This window comes from Drosophila simulans, chromosome X (assembly GCF_016746395.2).
Source record: "Drosophila simulans strain w501 chromosome X, Prin_Dsim_3.1, whole genome shotgun sequence".
NCBI classification, from domain to species: domain Eukaryota; kingdom Metazoa; phylum Arthropoda; class Insecta; order Diptera; family Drosophilidae; genus Drosophila; species Drosophila simulans.
This window is the reverse complement of record NC_052525.2, coordinates 21847101-21863748: the sequence shown is the minus strand read 5'-3', so window position 1 is coordinate 21863748 and position 16648 is coordinate 21847101. Positions and strand designations below refer to the sequence as shown.

Below are 16648 nucleotides of genomic sequence, written 5' to 3'. Positions count from 1 at the left end.
AGGGTTTTCTTACCAAACCAATTAAATGACCATATTTTAAAACCTGTATAAACTTTTTGCGATCGTAATCCACCCATTTTTTTGGTCTAATGCTTATTTTTGTATTTCAATTTTATTAGTGTAGTTGCACTTAATGCTTTTAAGGAATTGATAGGTGTGAAAATATCTATTCCAACGACAGTTCTGTCTTAGCTATTGCGTAATGATTTTGTATAGACTATTGTTCAACGACATTCGGAGACAAGAGAAAACAGACCATTTGAATTTTAAATAAAAACCCCCGTCTTTTGTAATAATTGGATAAATGAAAAAGCATCGCAGTTGGCCGGACTATTAAAATCTAAATAACTGTAAAATGCTTTTCATACTCTTGGGAAAAGGAAATGGGGGATGTGGAGCCTGCGTATGCACACTGAGCCAATATGTAATGATATGGGGAAAAAAGAAATTGTTTTTTTTTTACTCAATGCTTACGATATTTTGTGTTGTCGATAATCATAGTATCCCGCTTACAGAAGTTGTTTAAAATAAAGACAATAAATACAATAAAACTATTTAACACTTGGATACTAAATGACTAATTCAATTGTATTAAAAAAGAATATATATTATATTTAAGGCTGTGCTATATATATCTTGGACGAATTTATGGTGCAGTGTGCGTGGTAAAAGAAAACTTTTGTTTATTTAAATATTAAGCAGGAAGGCACACACACAATCACACAGGCACTTAAGCGCTTGCAAGTTGAGTCTGCATGCTTGCAAGTGTTCGTATCTGTGTGTGCATAAAATATAAATGAAACGGGCCTAATGCTTTGCAATACAAAGTTTCAAAGTGTTGTGCAGCATTTTAGTTTTCAATGCCTGGGCCTTTATGCAAAGTAAAACAACCACTCACACACCCGTGCATTGACGTGCACCTAAACACAAGTACAGTGCTGGAAATATGTTATAGCCCAGTCTAGCCATTTTGTTTTTCCTAAATCTAATTGCGTCGCAATCGTTCAGTGCATTCATAACATAACCGGACGAAGAATAAAAAAGTTTAGGTATAGTACAAAGAGCCTTAACTAGATTATATTTGAAAGTTATTTGGGAATGTTTAAAAGCTTAAGAAGTTTACTTATTTGATATTATAAAATAATGTTGTTTTTTGTGCGTTTCCTAAACTGAGTTTTTCTTTGGCGCTAATTTCTTTTAAGTTCTTTACTGTTTAAGATATAGACGGGACTATTTATCAGGATTAAAATCCTTGATATTATCCGAAAATTTGTTCCTAGTGTATCTTCCCCAACTGGTACAGCAACAGCGCATTCATCATACATATGTACATATACATACATATTTTTTCAGTGTACATATTTGTGTTTGTATTTAGCAGTGGAGGCATTAGCCATTGTCTGTTGAACAAACCAGCCACGCCTTTTAGGACACCGCCCACCCTTTGGCCGCCCCTTGAGCCACCAAAGTCCATACCCATGGGCAGTGAACTGAAGCTTCACAATCTGCTCAATGAATCTCAATAAGTTTGTCATGGCTCTATGGCTAATGCATGAGTGTGTCATTGCCAGGGTGCGGGTGTGGTTAGCGTGGGGTGGGGTGCGTATCTGTGTTTGCTTTGCATTTGTGTGCGTGTGCGAAATCAAGCGGTAATTGGTTCTTCGCCTGCCATTTCCACTGCCAACGGTTCGCCTGCGCGCTTGTTTATATAATTGAAACTAACACAAATAAAGTGCAAAAGCTTTCTGATTATGGGTATTTGCGCCTGCCGCACAATAAGGCAAATGCCGGCATTACCTCCAACGCTTTCCACCGCTTTTCCATTTCCCCAAGGCAGAAATTCTGCCAGCGGCAACCGCTTCAAGGATGCACACCTCGGGGACAGTGGGTCTGAACTAGGTTTTTTCCTAATAAAAATGTGAGACTGGCAGCAATACCATTGCATGACACTGCTGGCCACTGAATTATACAACTTATGTTAGTTAGACATCGGAATCAAAGCTAAGCTGGGTCTAACCAGTATAAATGATACATACCAACATTTCAGACCCGTTTCAGACTTGGCCATCACAATACGATTTAAATGATTAGAATGGTTCATGGGAATGGTTCCAGAACTAAAGAAGAAACAAATATATTTCGAATGATGATCTCGGAAATGGCATATGTTTATTGGTCAACCAATGCATTGCAATGGATGGATTGCATTAACATAAACTGGACATAATGGGATGAGCATAAGCTCTTAACTATATACATATATCGCATATGTTTTTGACAATGCAACCCATAACAAAATTGCGTTCTCAGCATGCATCCACCCTTATTCGCCCACTGTGCGGCAAGCACAAAAGCCAAGAGTGCGTGTGTGCTTGATTACTGGCGTAAGCTCGTGTGCGTTTGCTTACTTAAGCTGCTGTTAACTTAAGTATAACAATGATAAGGATAACGTCGGGCATTTAGTTACCTACCCCTGCTTTCAACACGTGTTTGCACCTTATTTATTTGCCACTTTGCCTCCGCTTCCATGGGCCTGAGTTTGAGCCACTTGCTCGGCATTTTAGCTAAGTAATTGGAATGGCTAAGATTGGGCTCTGGTACCAGATAGATAGATATTTGCCGAAGGCAGTGAGTATATCTCCTCCTGTCTAAGTCTTAAGTCAGCTCATTTCCTAAATGCTCACTAATCATCCAAACTACCGGCATTCAAAGACGACCGCCCTAGCACTGCATCTCAATTAGTGGCAATAAATTCAAGTTTCATTTAGGTGCGAAGCACAGTTTTGAATTTCATATGCGAATGCTGGCAAGACAACTGATTTTTGGCATCTGCACTTGTCTCTGCCATTTGCAGACTTGCGAAATTCTAAAGGGGTTATTACAATTATTTGACATCAATTAACCCATAGCGTCATCCCTCCCTCTCTGTATCTATACACTTTGAGAGGCCTCTTAACCCCAGATCACTTGGAGCATTTGCAGTCATTACTTTCGTGGCTGGCGTTTTTTCAGCATAAAAGCTGTTCAAGGAAAAGTACAGCGAAAAGTTGAAAAAGCGGCTGAAAATGGGTGGAATACGTGGTGGTAACAAGCATGTTGAGCCGCCTGTGTTTTATGTAATTTTGGTGGAAAACCAAAGCCCAGCAATCACATAATGCGTCGTCGCACTCATTCGTTTTTCGTTGTCCGGCCGGAAGGACACACGGCCCCTTTTCTCTGGCCACATGTCATAAATAAGCAGTGCAGCTTGCAGGACCTTGTTTGCCACCAAATTTTCCCAGCGCTTCCCCCGTTTTCCTCGCGCTTTCCTCAATTTTCTGTCCACAATCCTTGCTCGCACTTTGAATCCCAGGGCTCTCGCATTGAACGAGCGAATTCAATTTAACGAGAAATTGCAACAATCAACGCTGCTCCTGTGTCCTGCGTCCGGCGTCCCGCGTCCCGCGTCATCCACGCCACCCACCAAGAATATGCCATTCGCTCTCATCCCTGCATTGTTATGCCCCCTGCGCCACACCCCTCCATACATCCTGCGGACAGTCGACGGGCAGGGAATGCAAAAAATGGTCAAAAAAGCAACGAACAAAAACACAAATGTCCAGACAATGGCAAGGATTCCGAGCAACAGGAGCCGCAAAAACAACAAGCCGAACATGAGAGGGACGGCCTGAGGTAGCGGAATGAGGGGGATAAGAGAGACAGAGAATGAGACGGGCGGAAGTGGCAGGGACGGACTGCAAGCGGCACAAAAAAATTGGGGCCAGAAAAAGGCAGCGTGTGCCAACAATGTAATTTTGACGCTTGATCTCGGCGGACACACATGCACCTATACACAGAGAGAAATTAATCAAACTCTGCTGTCGGTCCTGTCAGTAGGATATTATGCAAGGCATTTTAATTTTAGAACTTATTCCCTATGATTTAAAGCAAATTATTTCTAAAAACAATTTAATCCCCCCTCTTTTCAAATCATAATCATAATAGAGGAGTTTCCTGTAGGTTTAGTTTTGAGAAGGAGAATAGTTCATCGAAATATTGGTTAAATATTAAAAAAGCGTGAGAACGGAAATACTAAGCTTAAGCATTTATGCCTCTTCAATTATAATTTTAAGGCATTGTGTTCTTCAAAATCAAAACTTGTACTCGCAGGGGAGTTTTGTTATAAATTATAATACAAATAAATTGTTTTATACATAGTTGCAGTGTACGTTCATATGAAAAGCAACTGCAAAATGGTAGATGGAAAACGCGTTGATTTCACAGAACAGCGAAAAAACTATGCTAGATAATGCACACCGAGGAATTCGCTGCCCGCAGCCGCCAAAAAAATGTAGAATTTGGTAAATTGGGGTGTACGAACCCTTAAATGCCCTACCAATTGTACCTACCAGCTCATTGACTCAATGTTTTTTTTAGGAAAGTCCACTTGTGTCATATACATAGTTCCTATATGTGCATAAGTACTATAAAACTCAGTAATATGGCATTCTCAGTAAAGTAATTTGAATAGACCTAATGCGCTCAAATTACAACGATTTTACTGGCTTAGCAAGCGGCGGCCAACACAATTTAAAAATATAAGCGGGCTTGGATTGTATAGAGTAAGTACCCGGAGAAAAGGAAGCACGCCTGACCACTTATGTGTGGGTCAGTGCTTCTCTGTGTTGGTCTGTTGGTCTGTTGGTCTGTGCGTGTTTGTTTGGAGGTTTTGCATCCTTTTTTGGTTCGTTTTTCACGCGTTTTTCGTGCGACTTTCGCGTGGTGCATTATTACTACCGAAACGCCAGCAGTTTCTACACTCCTACCCACAAAGCCTCATAATATTTCATGGCTGTTGCAGATTGTTGACATTTTGGCTGCTCTGCACCTCCAGGCCGTGTCCCGTTCGGTTTTTTCGAATTTTTTCTATCCCGGAGTTGCTGTAGTTAGTTGTTTCGATTATGCGGCAAACAGGGGGGGTGTTCAGAGGAGTGGGGTCTTTCACAAAGCAGCCATTGCAGCGGATGCAAACAAGCCCGGCCAAAAGCGCCAGCAAAATGTTGGCATAGGGGTGGGATCTTATGAGTTTTAGGTTGAGTGGGGTTGGGTCCCGGAACTCCATGCAAACCAGAGGAGGGTCCAGGGGTTAGCTGCGTCCGCAGTCGCGTGCAAACAGGACAAAACGCGCATCTGTCGCAGTGTCCATCATCATCATCCTCATCAACTCCATCACCGCCAGAGCATCCTCATCAGGACGTTGCAACGGATATGTCCATTGTTTTGATGTGAGTTTTGGTTTACTCGCAAAGTGGGCGACGGGGCTTTCCGGGGCACAAGCCAGAGGTTCAGAGGAGCCTCTAAACGCTTTAGTAGAAACCTACCTTCAGGGCAATCATCTTTTATATTTAGATTCTGTAAAAAGCTAATAAGTATTAATAATAATAATAATAATATTATGCTGTATGGTATGCCACATTTCAGTATCGTGAACATACTTTGGTGAATACGTATTGATCCCAGTAGCTCCTCAGTGAACCATCGAAACTTAATAATGCCGTTTCGTTCCGTTTCACACTCCCATACTACATTCCGACTGTGAAGCTGAGGTGGTCTTTAGATTTGAAGTAAGTCTAAAAAGAACAGCAGCAAGGAACAGCCCTTCAAATGTGCGCCGCCGTCTGCGTGATGGTCACGGTGCCCACGGAAGCCGAGGAACTGAAAGTGTACCCCAAGCCGCTGGTTGACACATCATATTGCTCCAGCTGCGGTGGTTGGGTAAGGAGCAGGTGCTCTGAGGCACCCAGTGAGGTGTGCGAACGGTGTTGGCGCTTGAGTCAAATAGCCGGGAGCAGTGTGCATAGCGAGGGCGTTCCAAAGGCGTACAGCACTACGGCAGCTCCTATGTCCCAGAGCAGGGCCCTGCAGCTGCCCAATCTTAAGGGGGATGCCTCTTTGGAGAAGCTGCTGCGGGCCATTGCCAAAGAGCTGCGATTGGAGAACGTCTTTTGGACGCACGACATCAGCGGGAGGCAGGTGCAGGCACGCTTCGACCTCCTGCAGGACGAGCGGTACGAGAGACTGCTGTGCACGCTGCAAGATTGGGGCGTCGGTGATCGGCCCGGCACCCATGTGTCTGCCCTCACCTGCCTGGAAACCCGGGCTAAGCCCGTCCTGCAGGTCCCCAGACAAGACCATGACAATTTCGTGGATCAGCATCAGGAACAGGGCCAGGGTCACGGCCAGGGCTGGCAGAGCTTCATGGACTCGGTAAGATGTAGGCTAAATGTCAACCAGGTGGTGCGCCAGGTTCGGCGGGATGCCACTTTAACCTTTGACTTCGTGGTGCTGCTCATGGCTGCCGCTCTGCTATCGTGCGTGGGTCTGGTCGAGAATAGCTTTCTGTTTCTCTCCAGCTCCATGCTGATTTCCCCCTTGATGGGCCCCATCATAGCGGCCATATTCGGTTCAGTGATCGGCGATCGGGACCTGCGGTGGTTGGGTCTGAAAAACGAACTCCTGGGTATAGCTGCGTCTGTGGCTATTGGATTCTTCTTTGGCGCCATGGTCTGTGGTTTCGGTCACTTTTTCGCGATTTCCAAGGGTCTCACGGAGGAAATCGTCTCACGGTGCGACACGCACTCCCTTGCCATCGGAGTATGCACCGCCCTGGCTTCGGGAGCGGCGGGCGCCATAGCGGTTTTGGGTGGCAATACGGGGTCCCTGGTGGGCGTGGCCATCTCAGCCTCCCTGCTGCCACCTGCTGTTAATGCCGGACTTCTGTGGGCCCTGGCCGTCGGAGTTCACGTACTGCCGGACGACCATGAGCCCCTGGCCAGCCTGGCGAAGCACAGGTCGTACTCCTCCCAGCTTTCCATTGAGCTACTAGTTTGTGCAGTTGTCAGCATGGCCCTCACCCTCCTTAACATAATTTGCGTTTGGCTGATGGGAGTGGTGGTTTTGAGGATTAAGGAGGTGGCTCCAGCGGTTCAGCGGCACCAGAAGTTTTGGCGTCATGACGTCCGCACAGCACGCGAGGTGGCGCTAGATCCAGCCCTACAGAGCGCCATAGATCGCCTGGACAAGTCGCAACAGGATTCGGACGCGGCACACTACCAGCGCGTCTGGTCGCCAGGGCTAGGTCGTCAGACCGCCTCGCACACAGGAATTGGGAGCTACGACATTAGCCTGTCCTGCAGCAAGGATCAGCCGAACAACTTTCACACCGTGCATGGCTTCCAGGAGTTCTGCATCACACTGCATCGTCTAAAGTCTGCACCCAAGGTCGTCCCACCACCGAGTATAATGGAGCTGTTTACGCGCGAGGCTCCAAACTCCGACCAGACCAACACTGGGGGCAGTGTCTTCAGCAGCTGCCGTAGTCTGCCGGACATCAGCATCCATTCCCGTGTCTGGCCAGATGGACCATCCAGTGACATGAGTATCCAAGGTCTGATCTTTGGTGCAGCCAAGAGCGGGGAACCTGGACCCGCTGTCCCTCCAGCAGTGAGTTCAAATTGGGAACGCGAAAAGATGAATGTCCACTGGCAGGAGGAGGAACTACAGGAGGACCTCGTCCTAAGAAGGGAGATCCTGAACAGCAGGGAGAGCAGTCCGCTCAGAAGACCCGGTCATGTTCTGATACCCCTGCCCAGGCTAGAAGGCACTTTCTTGGTGGATCGTCCTCTGAGCCTGTTGACCTACGGCAGGTCAGAGGGAGCGAGCCCCGGGGAAAAGCAAGACGAGTTCCAGGCTTAGCAATGTGCTCAGCCCCAAGTCATAGCCTTAAACCTAACACCACCAGGCACCAGCCACCAGACACCATCAAGAGGTCCGCAAACATCCAAGATGAAGCCTCGAGCTTCGTGTCCAGCTTTGATTACTCGCCGATCCGGCGGCAGTGTCCTTGTATGCCAACCACTTCAAGCCGCAAGCTCTGGCGGTCGTGAAATATCAAAAAAGATGTTTATACTATGAACTACATATAAAGCAAAGAACAAAATTGTAACAACCATGGATGGAAAAAAATACATAGAAGCCTCAACAGCACACAAAAGCTGGTGCTGCGATGCAGTCCAGTCCAGTGGAACCAGTTAATTGCCTAATCCCAACAGGTGAACTACCTTATAAAATAAAATGCTTTTACCCGTCAAATCTCAAAAAGATTCGTTTCAAACAACTAGCCTTTTAATGTTATGTAACCGCTATGTAGCGGTGGAGAACAGTCTCGGAAAACGTCACTTCTTATTTATTTGCTTTTTAATTGTTTAGTGTTTATGCATTGATCTTTCCGTCAAAAACAGTTGTTTTATTTAATCAAAAGATTAAATAATCGACACCGATGTCTCAACACTATCGCCAAGTTACCACCACACCACTCACTACAATGGAGACCTTGTCCTTTTGCAAGCTGAATTCCACTTTGTCCAGGTCCGGCATTTTTATAGCCTTAACTTGGCCAAGTGAAGCTGCCGAATGAAGACTGCCTCGCTTAATTCACTTACCACTGCAAAGTGAAGCCAACCAAGTCAATAGATATCGAGCTGCTTCTGCTTTTTTCCTCCTTTTGCAGATACTCACTTAACAAGTATTTAATCCGCATCATGGATTTAAAGAACACATTTTTTGTAGCATGTTAAAAATTCGATTTTACGTAGAACCATCCGATTTTTGTCTTAGAAAAATTCGGGAAGCAAACGTTTCAGGAACCTTATTAATTCGTTTAATTCGACTTTATCTTGCCGATTCTATAACGTTTGAAATCCAGCATAAAAATCATTCTCGCCCTAAAAAGTTTATTTTTATGGAAAAATTTGTTCTTCCCCCTTTTTAATTTTCCTTAGTTTGTAGGTATTTATTATTAACGGTATCATTTTAGGACCACAGTTTATGTGCATTTTTTTACTTAGTTAACTTAATTATATAGTTATAAGATGGGATTTTCCATGGCATCATCTTATGCGTGTTTCCTTCGAACTCGAGTATTTCATTCTATTCTCATGATTGTTCTATCGTTCGTTTCATTTTGTGGGCCTTTCAAGTGTTATTATCCTGGCCGTGTGTCCTTCTCAGATGCGCCCATCTCAGTCGAACGTCCAATAGATGGGAACAACAATTACGTGTTGCGCTTTCATTGCGGCCAGCTCGTTTGGTTTCCCTCTCTCTTCTATGTTATGCATCCTTTGGAGAGGATACAACGGACTCGGGACAAGTGCGAAAAAAGGATACGAGCCACGTGATATTGCCCTTTGATGTGCTCCTGCCGTTGTTGTATTTTCTCTAATGTTTATTTGTCATTTTTGCGCCTGTTGTGTGCCATTTCACCTATCCTTGATCCTTTTCCGTCGCTTCTCGGCTCTCGCTTCCTGTCCGCCAGTTTGGCGATTGTCCTGTTTGGCCAGCACAGGTGCGACATTTGGCATGTCCACGCAATTAGCGCCCTTTTCCGGTCCGCTTTCCGCAGTCCATTGTCCATACCTACACCCACCCATACGTTTCTGCAGCCCTCGATTAACTCGTTTTCCCCAGCCAGCCTCTAACGAGGTCGCATTTGTCCGGCCATCGAAAGGCGGACAAGGCAAAACACACCAATATGCACTTAAAAAAATTCCACTGGATTCTTTTCGTACTCGTGTGTCGGAGATCGAAGCCACAGAAGCTGGGCGTGACCATTTAACAAAAATATCAAATAATCCTGATGTGTTGTAAAGATATATTGAAAAGTAGATATCACTATGAGCTGTAAATTCCAAGCCAAATAGAGGGCTCCATATTATCACAATATCAGTGGTTTGCAACTCTTAACTACCCAAAGGTTTTTCTCAGTGAGTGTGCTCGGGCATAAGGTGCATGTTGAAATGAATATTCTCCGTGTAATTTTATGATGGATGTGAGCACTCACGGGTGGACCGCCTTAATAGATGTGTTAAAGGGTTATAAGGTCGAAACATGCACTACATGAAATACATATTTATTTATATAATATATTTTTATTTATTTATTTCCATTTGTGGAAGATATGCTATGCAGCATCAAGTGATTAAGTGATTAGTGCTCAACAGTACTTTTGATCTTGGGCTTCATCAACTGTGATTTGATTATTCTATCATTTTGCTCACTTTCTTTCTAAGCCTGCTTTGATCAGCGCTTTGTGCTTATGTGTCAAACGAAATATTTAGCATAATTATTTATAGTTTCATTTATCACTCCCGACGAGCTGGTGCTTTTATCGCCCCAAACAAAAGGTGCAGAAGCCAAAAGACAGGCAAAAGTTGAACAGGCCAGGAAAAATAAGGAAAATATGCTGTGCAGCGGAGGGAATTTGCGGGCGCAGCTGACGGTCTCACGGAGTTAGGCAAGGCAAAACATTTAATATCTGATGGGGCAGGAGCTGGTCGTGACTTTGATCATGTTGTGCACTGCACTGCCCCACCGGAATCAGAAGAGCGGGCTATCTGACACTGTAAAAACTCGAGGAAAGTGATTATTACCCGACTCTGAGCTGGCTACAAGCACATGTGTATAACTACGAGTATTCTAAGTCACTGTTCTGATTTAGAGCATGTGCATGGCATGTCTCATGGAGCTGGGGATTTTTCTGAGTGCTTTTATTTTGCTTGCCTTGGGGCAGTCTTAGTGCCTTAAGTAGTTGCACCTTTGGCCACTCCAAGCCACAAGAAATCCAGTGCCAGGGGGCCAGTGGGAAAGTGGAAGGGACTGGAGTACAATCAAGTGGAGTGGCTGCCAGTGGAGTGGACTGGATTGTTGTACTGCTGTGTTCTGGTTTTATTTTCACTTTTTTCGTATACTTCGGACACTGCTGCCGGATTACTGAGCACACGCTTAGTGCCTATTATTTATGGACTCTTGAAACTGCAGCAGCTGCTGTGGCAGCCACAAGAAGCCATTGCCACGGCCACGGTCAATTGATTTCTGGATTCTTCGTCCTGCGTCCATTGTCCGGCATCCTTTGTGCGGCTAAATACAGATACCTTGCCATGGTAACAGCAACAAAACATCAATATTACTTCGTCTTTGGTTCGACAATCATGTGTTGTGGAGCTTCCTGCTGACCATGTTAATGTAAGAAGCAAAAGCTCACTTTATGGTCAACTGCCTCTCTCAATTTTACCCTTGCAAGGGTAACCAAGTCCTTGGTTGGGATTACATTTTCGGTCATCTATTAAGGCATAGGGATCGTGAATTTACAGCTTACTAGACTGGCTTTTGTATACAACTCTTTATACCCGTTACTCGTAGAGTAAAAGTGCATACTAGGTTCGTTGAAAAGGAAGTAACAGGCTGAAGGAAGCATTTCCGACTATATAAAGTATATATATTTTTGAACAGGATCAATGGCCGAGTAGAACTGGCCATGTTAAGATCTGTCCGTAAGAACGTCGAGATCTCAGGAAATCTTAAAGCTAGAAGGTTGAGATTCAGCATACCGATTCTAGACACATTGACGCAGTGCAATTTGAAAAGTGAATTTGAATTTTGAAAAGTGGGTTGTAATTTTTTTACATTTTTATTCTTCTTATAATTTCTTGCCAAAAAAAATGGGAACCAAAAAACAAAATAATTGATAAAACTATGTTAGTTTTACGCAACTACGGTGATTAGTTTCGGAATTCATTAATTGCACTCCATAAATTTTACCGTCACTTCACCTAATGGAATTGATATTCTTTCGGTATGAACACCTGTAAGGTTCCTTTCTGCGACTTATAAAAGTTAATACATAAATTTGTATGTCATAAAATGATGAAATCGTATAAATTTATAATATGTTATTGCTTACTTTCCGAAAATTTAAGACAGCGAAGAAGGATCGATCCGCAAAGAAGATTTCTTCTGCGTAAGCAAGCTGAAAAGTGTTAATTACGACTGCAAAGGACTCGTAATTCTCTCCTTTTGCCCTTTCCTTTTCATATATCCTAAACTCCTTGACTCAGCTTTTATCGAATCCCTTTTTTGTGTACTTGCAACTCGGGGCCAACTTCGCGTTGGCAACAAATTGCACGGGCTTTGTCTTTGGGATGCGTTTTAATCTGGCTATTGTTCCTCGTCCCCAGGTCCAGTGGCTCCTCTTTTTGCGCTTCCCTTTTCCTGCCACTCCGCCTTGTAAATTATGTGTTTTAATATTTTACAAAGACTCAAAAACTGAGCACTTTGTTTATAATCTTATGCCGTTTTGCAGCTCCCTCTTCGCATCTTCCCTGGCTTTTATAAGCCCCGAATGCTTAGAGCGAGCCTGAAGTGGGCGTGGCGTCGGGGGTCGTAAATAATAATAACTGCAACGGACAAAGATCCGACAGGCGACGAGCAGAAATGATAGAAAAATCCTGCGGATGTATGTAACTCCTAATTTTCGCAAGAGGAGAGCGAATTCGAGTGCTCAATTGAAAAACATAGACAGAGGAATATCATTATTATTATTATTTTGAAGTTCGTTGTCCATGACATTTTTTTCTGTGCACCCAGAAAATTACGAGTAATTCGACAATTATGTATGTTTCAGTCCTGATAGAACGGAAGTCGGCGGAAATATGTATGTCAACTGCCATTTCGTAACTGCTTTAACAGCCAGAACCATTGACCTGGGGAAAGCTCGGGGGACTGACTTACGAGTAAAGGCGACTTAATTATCTGCGACAATTACAAGCAGGCAACAAATCTAAGCAGGAATGTCCTGTGTACACGGCGTGTGTGTGTTTGGGCTGTCAGCACATTTGTCTACGTGGCGTATGAATAATTGCAAATGCCAACAATGGGCGGCATTTGTCGTTGTGGTTGTCGGTGTTGTGTCCTTGTTGCTCCCGATCCAGCTTCTGCACATGCCCAATTTGATATACAAGGCACATACATGTAGTATACCTGGCTCTGTGATCATTTGGATAAATAATTCCGAATGTTAATTGAGTGCAATGGTTTTGCAGGCGGACAAAAGTTTCTGGCCTGGGCTGTGTGAAAATTAATTAACTAAATTATTAAGTGGCTGGAAGAGGCAAGAATCTGTCCAGCTAAAATGAGTTTTGTAAATTATGCCTTTATTGTTGGTTGCCGCAAGTTGTTCAGTTGTTCAGCACGATAATGACGATGTCCTGTCCGTGTGCCGGCTTTTGGCATTAATTGCGGCCTAGTGGCCAAAAATTACCTGACCCAAAGTCGCCATTACTGGTCAAGACATTAAGCAGTATTTATGACAGACTCACCCACAACTTGCAGCGCCAAATGCTTATTTAATGAGTTAATTATTTTTTATATTTATTGCAATGCCAAAATATGCGAATGAGCAAACGTGAAAATATGCGCAATTAAACGTTAAGCACACGAGCAGGGGAGAAAAACCCATTAGAATTTTCGGGGCTTTTCTTTTTCTGTGGCAAACTCAATTAGCGAGGGGTCCTCATTGTGAAAAGACTGTGGAAAATCGACGAAAATACAAGGAGAAAGCCGAAAATCGTGCATGTAAGCCTGGCGATTTTTCCCAATTTGTTGATAGTTTTGGGTTCACTTTTAATTACAATTTCGACACTATTATTATAAATATATCATCGAAATATATAATCATTAGAAATATATATATACGATCTGAAAAATTTGTATCTCGTGGTTAAATACAATTCCATTCCATTTCTTACTTACTTAAATATTAAATTATGTTTAAATATTCATAAATATTTAACCAGTGGTTGCCTGCATATTTTGTATATGAACATTTTATTTTACCAAATAACAACTTCAATTTTGTCATTTAGTTTTTTCTATTACCTCGCCATTTTATATGATTTATTATCTGAAAACAATCGAAAGCAATGACCAAGCTGGGCGAAAGAGTTCAAATAATGGAAGGCGAAGAGCCACGCAATCGTTAACCAGAATTAACTTGTTTAACCCATTCGTGGCCGGCCGCAAAAATTAAAGTCGAGCATGAAATGTTTTCGGCCGCGCAGACAAAGGAAACTTTTCCAATTTTCCGAGCACATTGGCTCGATTGCTGCTGCCGCGTCAATCAATCAATCTGGCAATCGTTCATGCGCACATTAATTTATTCATTTTAGCGGAATCGCCACGAGAAATATTTTCCCCATTTAATTGCTCTCCTGCCAAATTGGCAATTAAAGCGATTTAACGGCCCACATGAATGCGGAGGTCTGAGTGCCCCAAAAGCCGAGGCAAACATAAGAATTTCGGCGAAGGCAGTCGGCAGTCCATCTTTAAATAGGCATTTTCCTTGCTGCTCCTCACCCTCTCACAGCTATCGTGATCCTTCAAGTTTTAAACGGCCACAACCCTCATTTTCCACTTTCCCATTTTTCCGCTTTCCCACTTGCCCACTTGCCCACCACCCCCTGCTTTTCGCAGCCCCCTCAAGGTGCTGCCAACTCGTTCATTGTTATTTATTGTGTGCTGTTGTTATTGCCGGAAATTTATTTCAATTTTCGCCGAGCAGCAAACTTTTGTATTGTCATTGCGCCTTTTTCCAATTAGAGATGGGCGATGGCTGGAATGGGTGGGAGGGGGGATGGTGGTGGTGTTTCCAAGGGGGAGCATAAAAACTCATTTAACTTTTTTGCCAACGAAACGTCAAACGCCCAGCGAAAGTTGCCGAGGCATATTGGTTTTTTTTCGAGCTACCCACCGATATCTGTTGCATAGTTCTCGGGGCCCTGCATAATTAATTATTTGCCCCCAGAAGAATGAAACGGAACCAGTGGACCGGAAGTGGAACGGAAGTGGGTGCGGAATGGAACGAAATAAGTATTCCGCGAAATGGGTTTGGTCGGCCTGTTTATAAGGTCTTATTTTGAGAGGAATTTAAAGGCGGGAATAGCGGTTGGGGAAGCCAGACTTCGAAACGAAACAGCCAATTATATTTGAGCTTGTTCTATTAACGATGTGAAATAAATTAGAAAAAGTATTTGAAAACTTAGGACTCAGGTCTTTTATGCATATAAATTTACGTGCTAACAAGTCATATTTATCGACTTGGTTAAGCCCTCTGTCGATCTCCGCTTTCCCGGAGCCAAATTGATCATTGTACCACACCTGACATCCGGTGTCTTTCGCAGATTTCCGGTAGACTTAACAACCAGTTGCAGCCTGGGTAAACTGAGATACCGAGTGATATTAACAAGACTCGCATCGCATTATTATTATTAAACGCTGATGAATTAAAGTTCTTAAATTAAGTGGGACATGTTCGCCGGAGATCGCTCCCTGCGGTGGGGAAAATGGGAAATGGAAAACGGAAAACGGAGCGAGGAAAGCGGATGACTTGCGGCTGGCCGCTTAATTTTCGGTCTTTGCCAAGCGTCCAATTTGCCGCCACATTGCAGCCAAAGTTGTTCGCGAAAAACTTAAAACTTTGCCACCATCTATCCCCCAAAGTGAGTCCCTCCGACTAAAGCACTAATTTCAATTGCTCCCGGCTAATGTGGAACAAGTCGCGAACCCTTCGCTCTTCCCTCGCTAGTTTATGGCGAAAGTTTAGCTGAAAAATGCGCGGAGAAAATGTCAAGTGCAATTTATACAAATTTCACGGTTACTGCTAAAGTGTCGAAAACTTTTCACGGTTACTCGGCCAACTGACGGCCACGGAATTAGCCCAAGTCCGTTGCCACTTCAATGCTGCCTCGTTTACTTGGCTTTCACCAACCGTATCAATTTCGAACATATCCCAAATATATTTGGGAATTTCTCAAGGTCTCAACGTTGTCAACCAGATGATCTTCTGGTGAAATCACGATATGCGTTCCCACATTTCGCACCCGCAATATAATATTTGTTCAGAAAAATGGGGAATTTTTGGGTACTGATAGATCAAATAAGCAAAACTAAAATACTCTCCTTAACCTTGTTGGAAAAATTGAAATATCAATATATTATTTTCTTTTTTTATCCCTAATACATAGTGATTATATTGGGATATGCAACTTTAACAGAAAGTTGTAACCAAGTCCTTCAAGTATTGTGACTACCAATGATATTCGTTGTACATAATGTGAGCTCTGTATATTAAGCTTTTCTAGTAAACGAACAAACGAACAAACGAACAAACGAAAAGAGGATACGATATAGCCTGGTTCCCCCGCACCGTTTGATTAAATATATATTCAAAAATTCTTTTTCGTGGGCCACGTGCACTTGTATGTATTTTTAAAACATTTCTGGCGGGGCTGAAAATGTTTGTGCATTCGATGCGCAAAACAAATTGCCAGAGTGGTCAGGGTCTTATATTTTTTTCCGCTGCAGCTGAATGTTTTATCTCGCCCGTTGCGTTTTGGGGGTTTTGTAATATTCCCCGGTGTCAGTTTGATGCCCAAAAAATACAAACTTTCCGCAACAACAAACAACCGGCAGACGCAACAAAAAACTTCGTCGTTTAATTGGAAAATTAAATTTTACGCTGCAGCGTGCAACAATGCGGGCGCACATTTTCTCACCTTCGCCGGGTTTGCCGAGATGCCACCTCGTACTTTTCACTTGCCAGGTAATATCTAAAGCGAAATGCATTTGAAACATTTTGCCTTGCTGCATTCCGGCGATTCCCCGGGCCACTCCAAGTGTCATGTCAAGTGTCCCCAGTTCCGTGCGCTCCCTGCCGCTTTTCCTTTCCTGCTTATGCAATTTTCCAAAATGACTCGGAATTCATTTGACAAATTGTCTG

At 43.5% G+C, this 16648-nt stretch overlaps 2 protein-coding genes across 5 annotated transcripts in view; one reads left to right on the top strand and one right to left on the bottom strand.

Moving 5' to 3' along the window:
- The window catches only part of LOC27209109 (chaoptin), a 205707-nt gene that overhangs the window by 60599 nt on the left and 128460 nt on the right, over nucleotides 1–16648 (bottom strand). The window lies entirely within an intron of this gene.
- On the top strand, nucleotides 5500–8142 carry LOC6740286. Its single transcript, XM_039297066.2, has one exon. The coding sequence runs from the start codon at nucleotides 5644–5646 to the stop codon at nucleotides 7732–7734; it is 2091 nt and encodes a 696-aa protein (XP_039153000.1). The 5' UTR covers nucleotides 5500–5643; the 3' UTR covers nucleotides 7735–8142.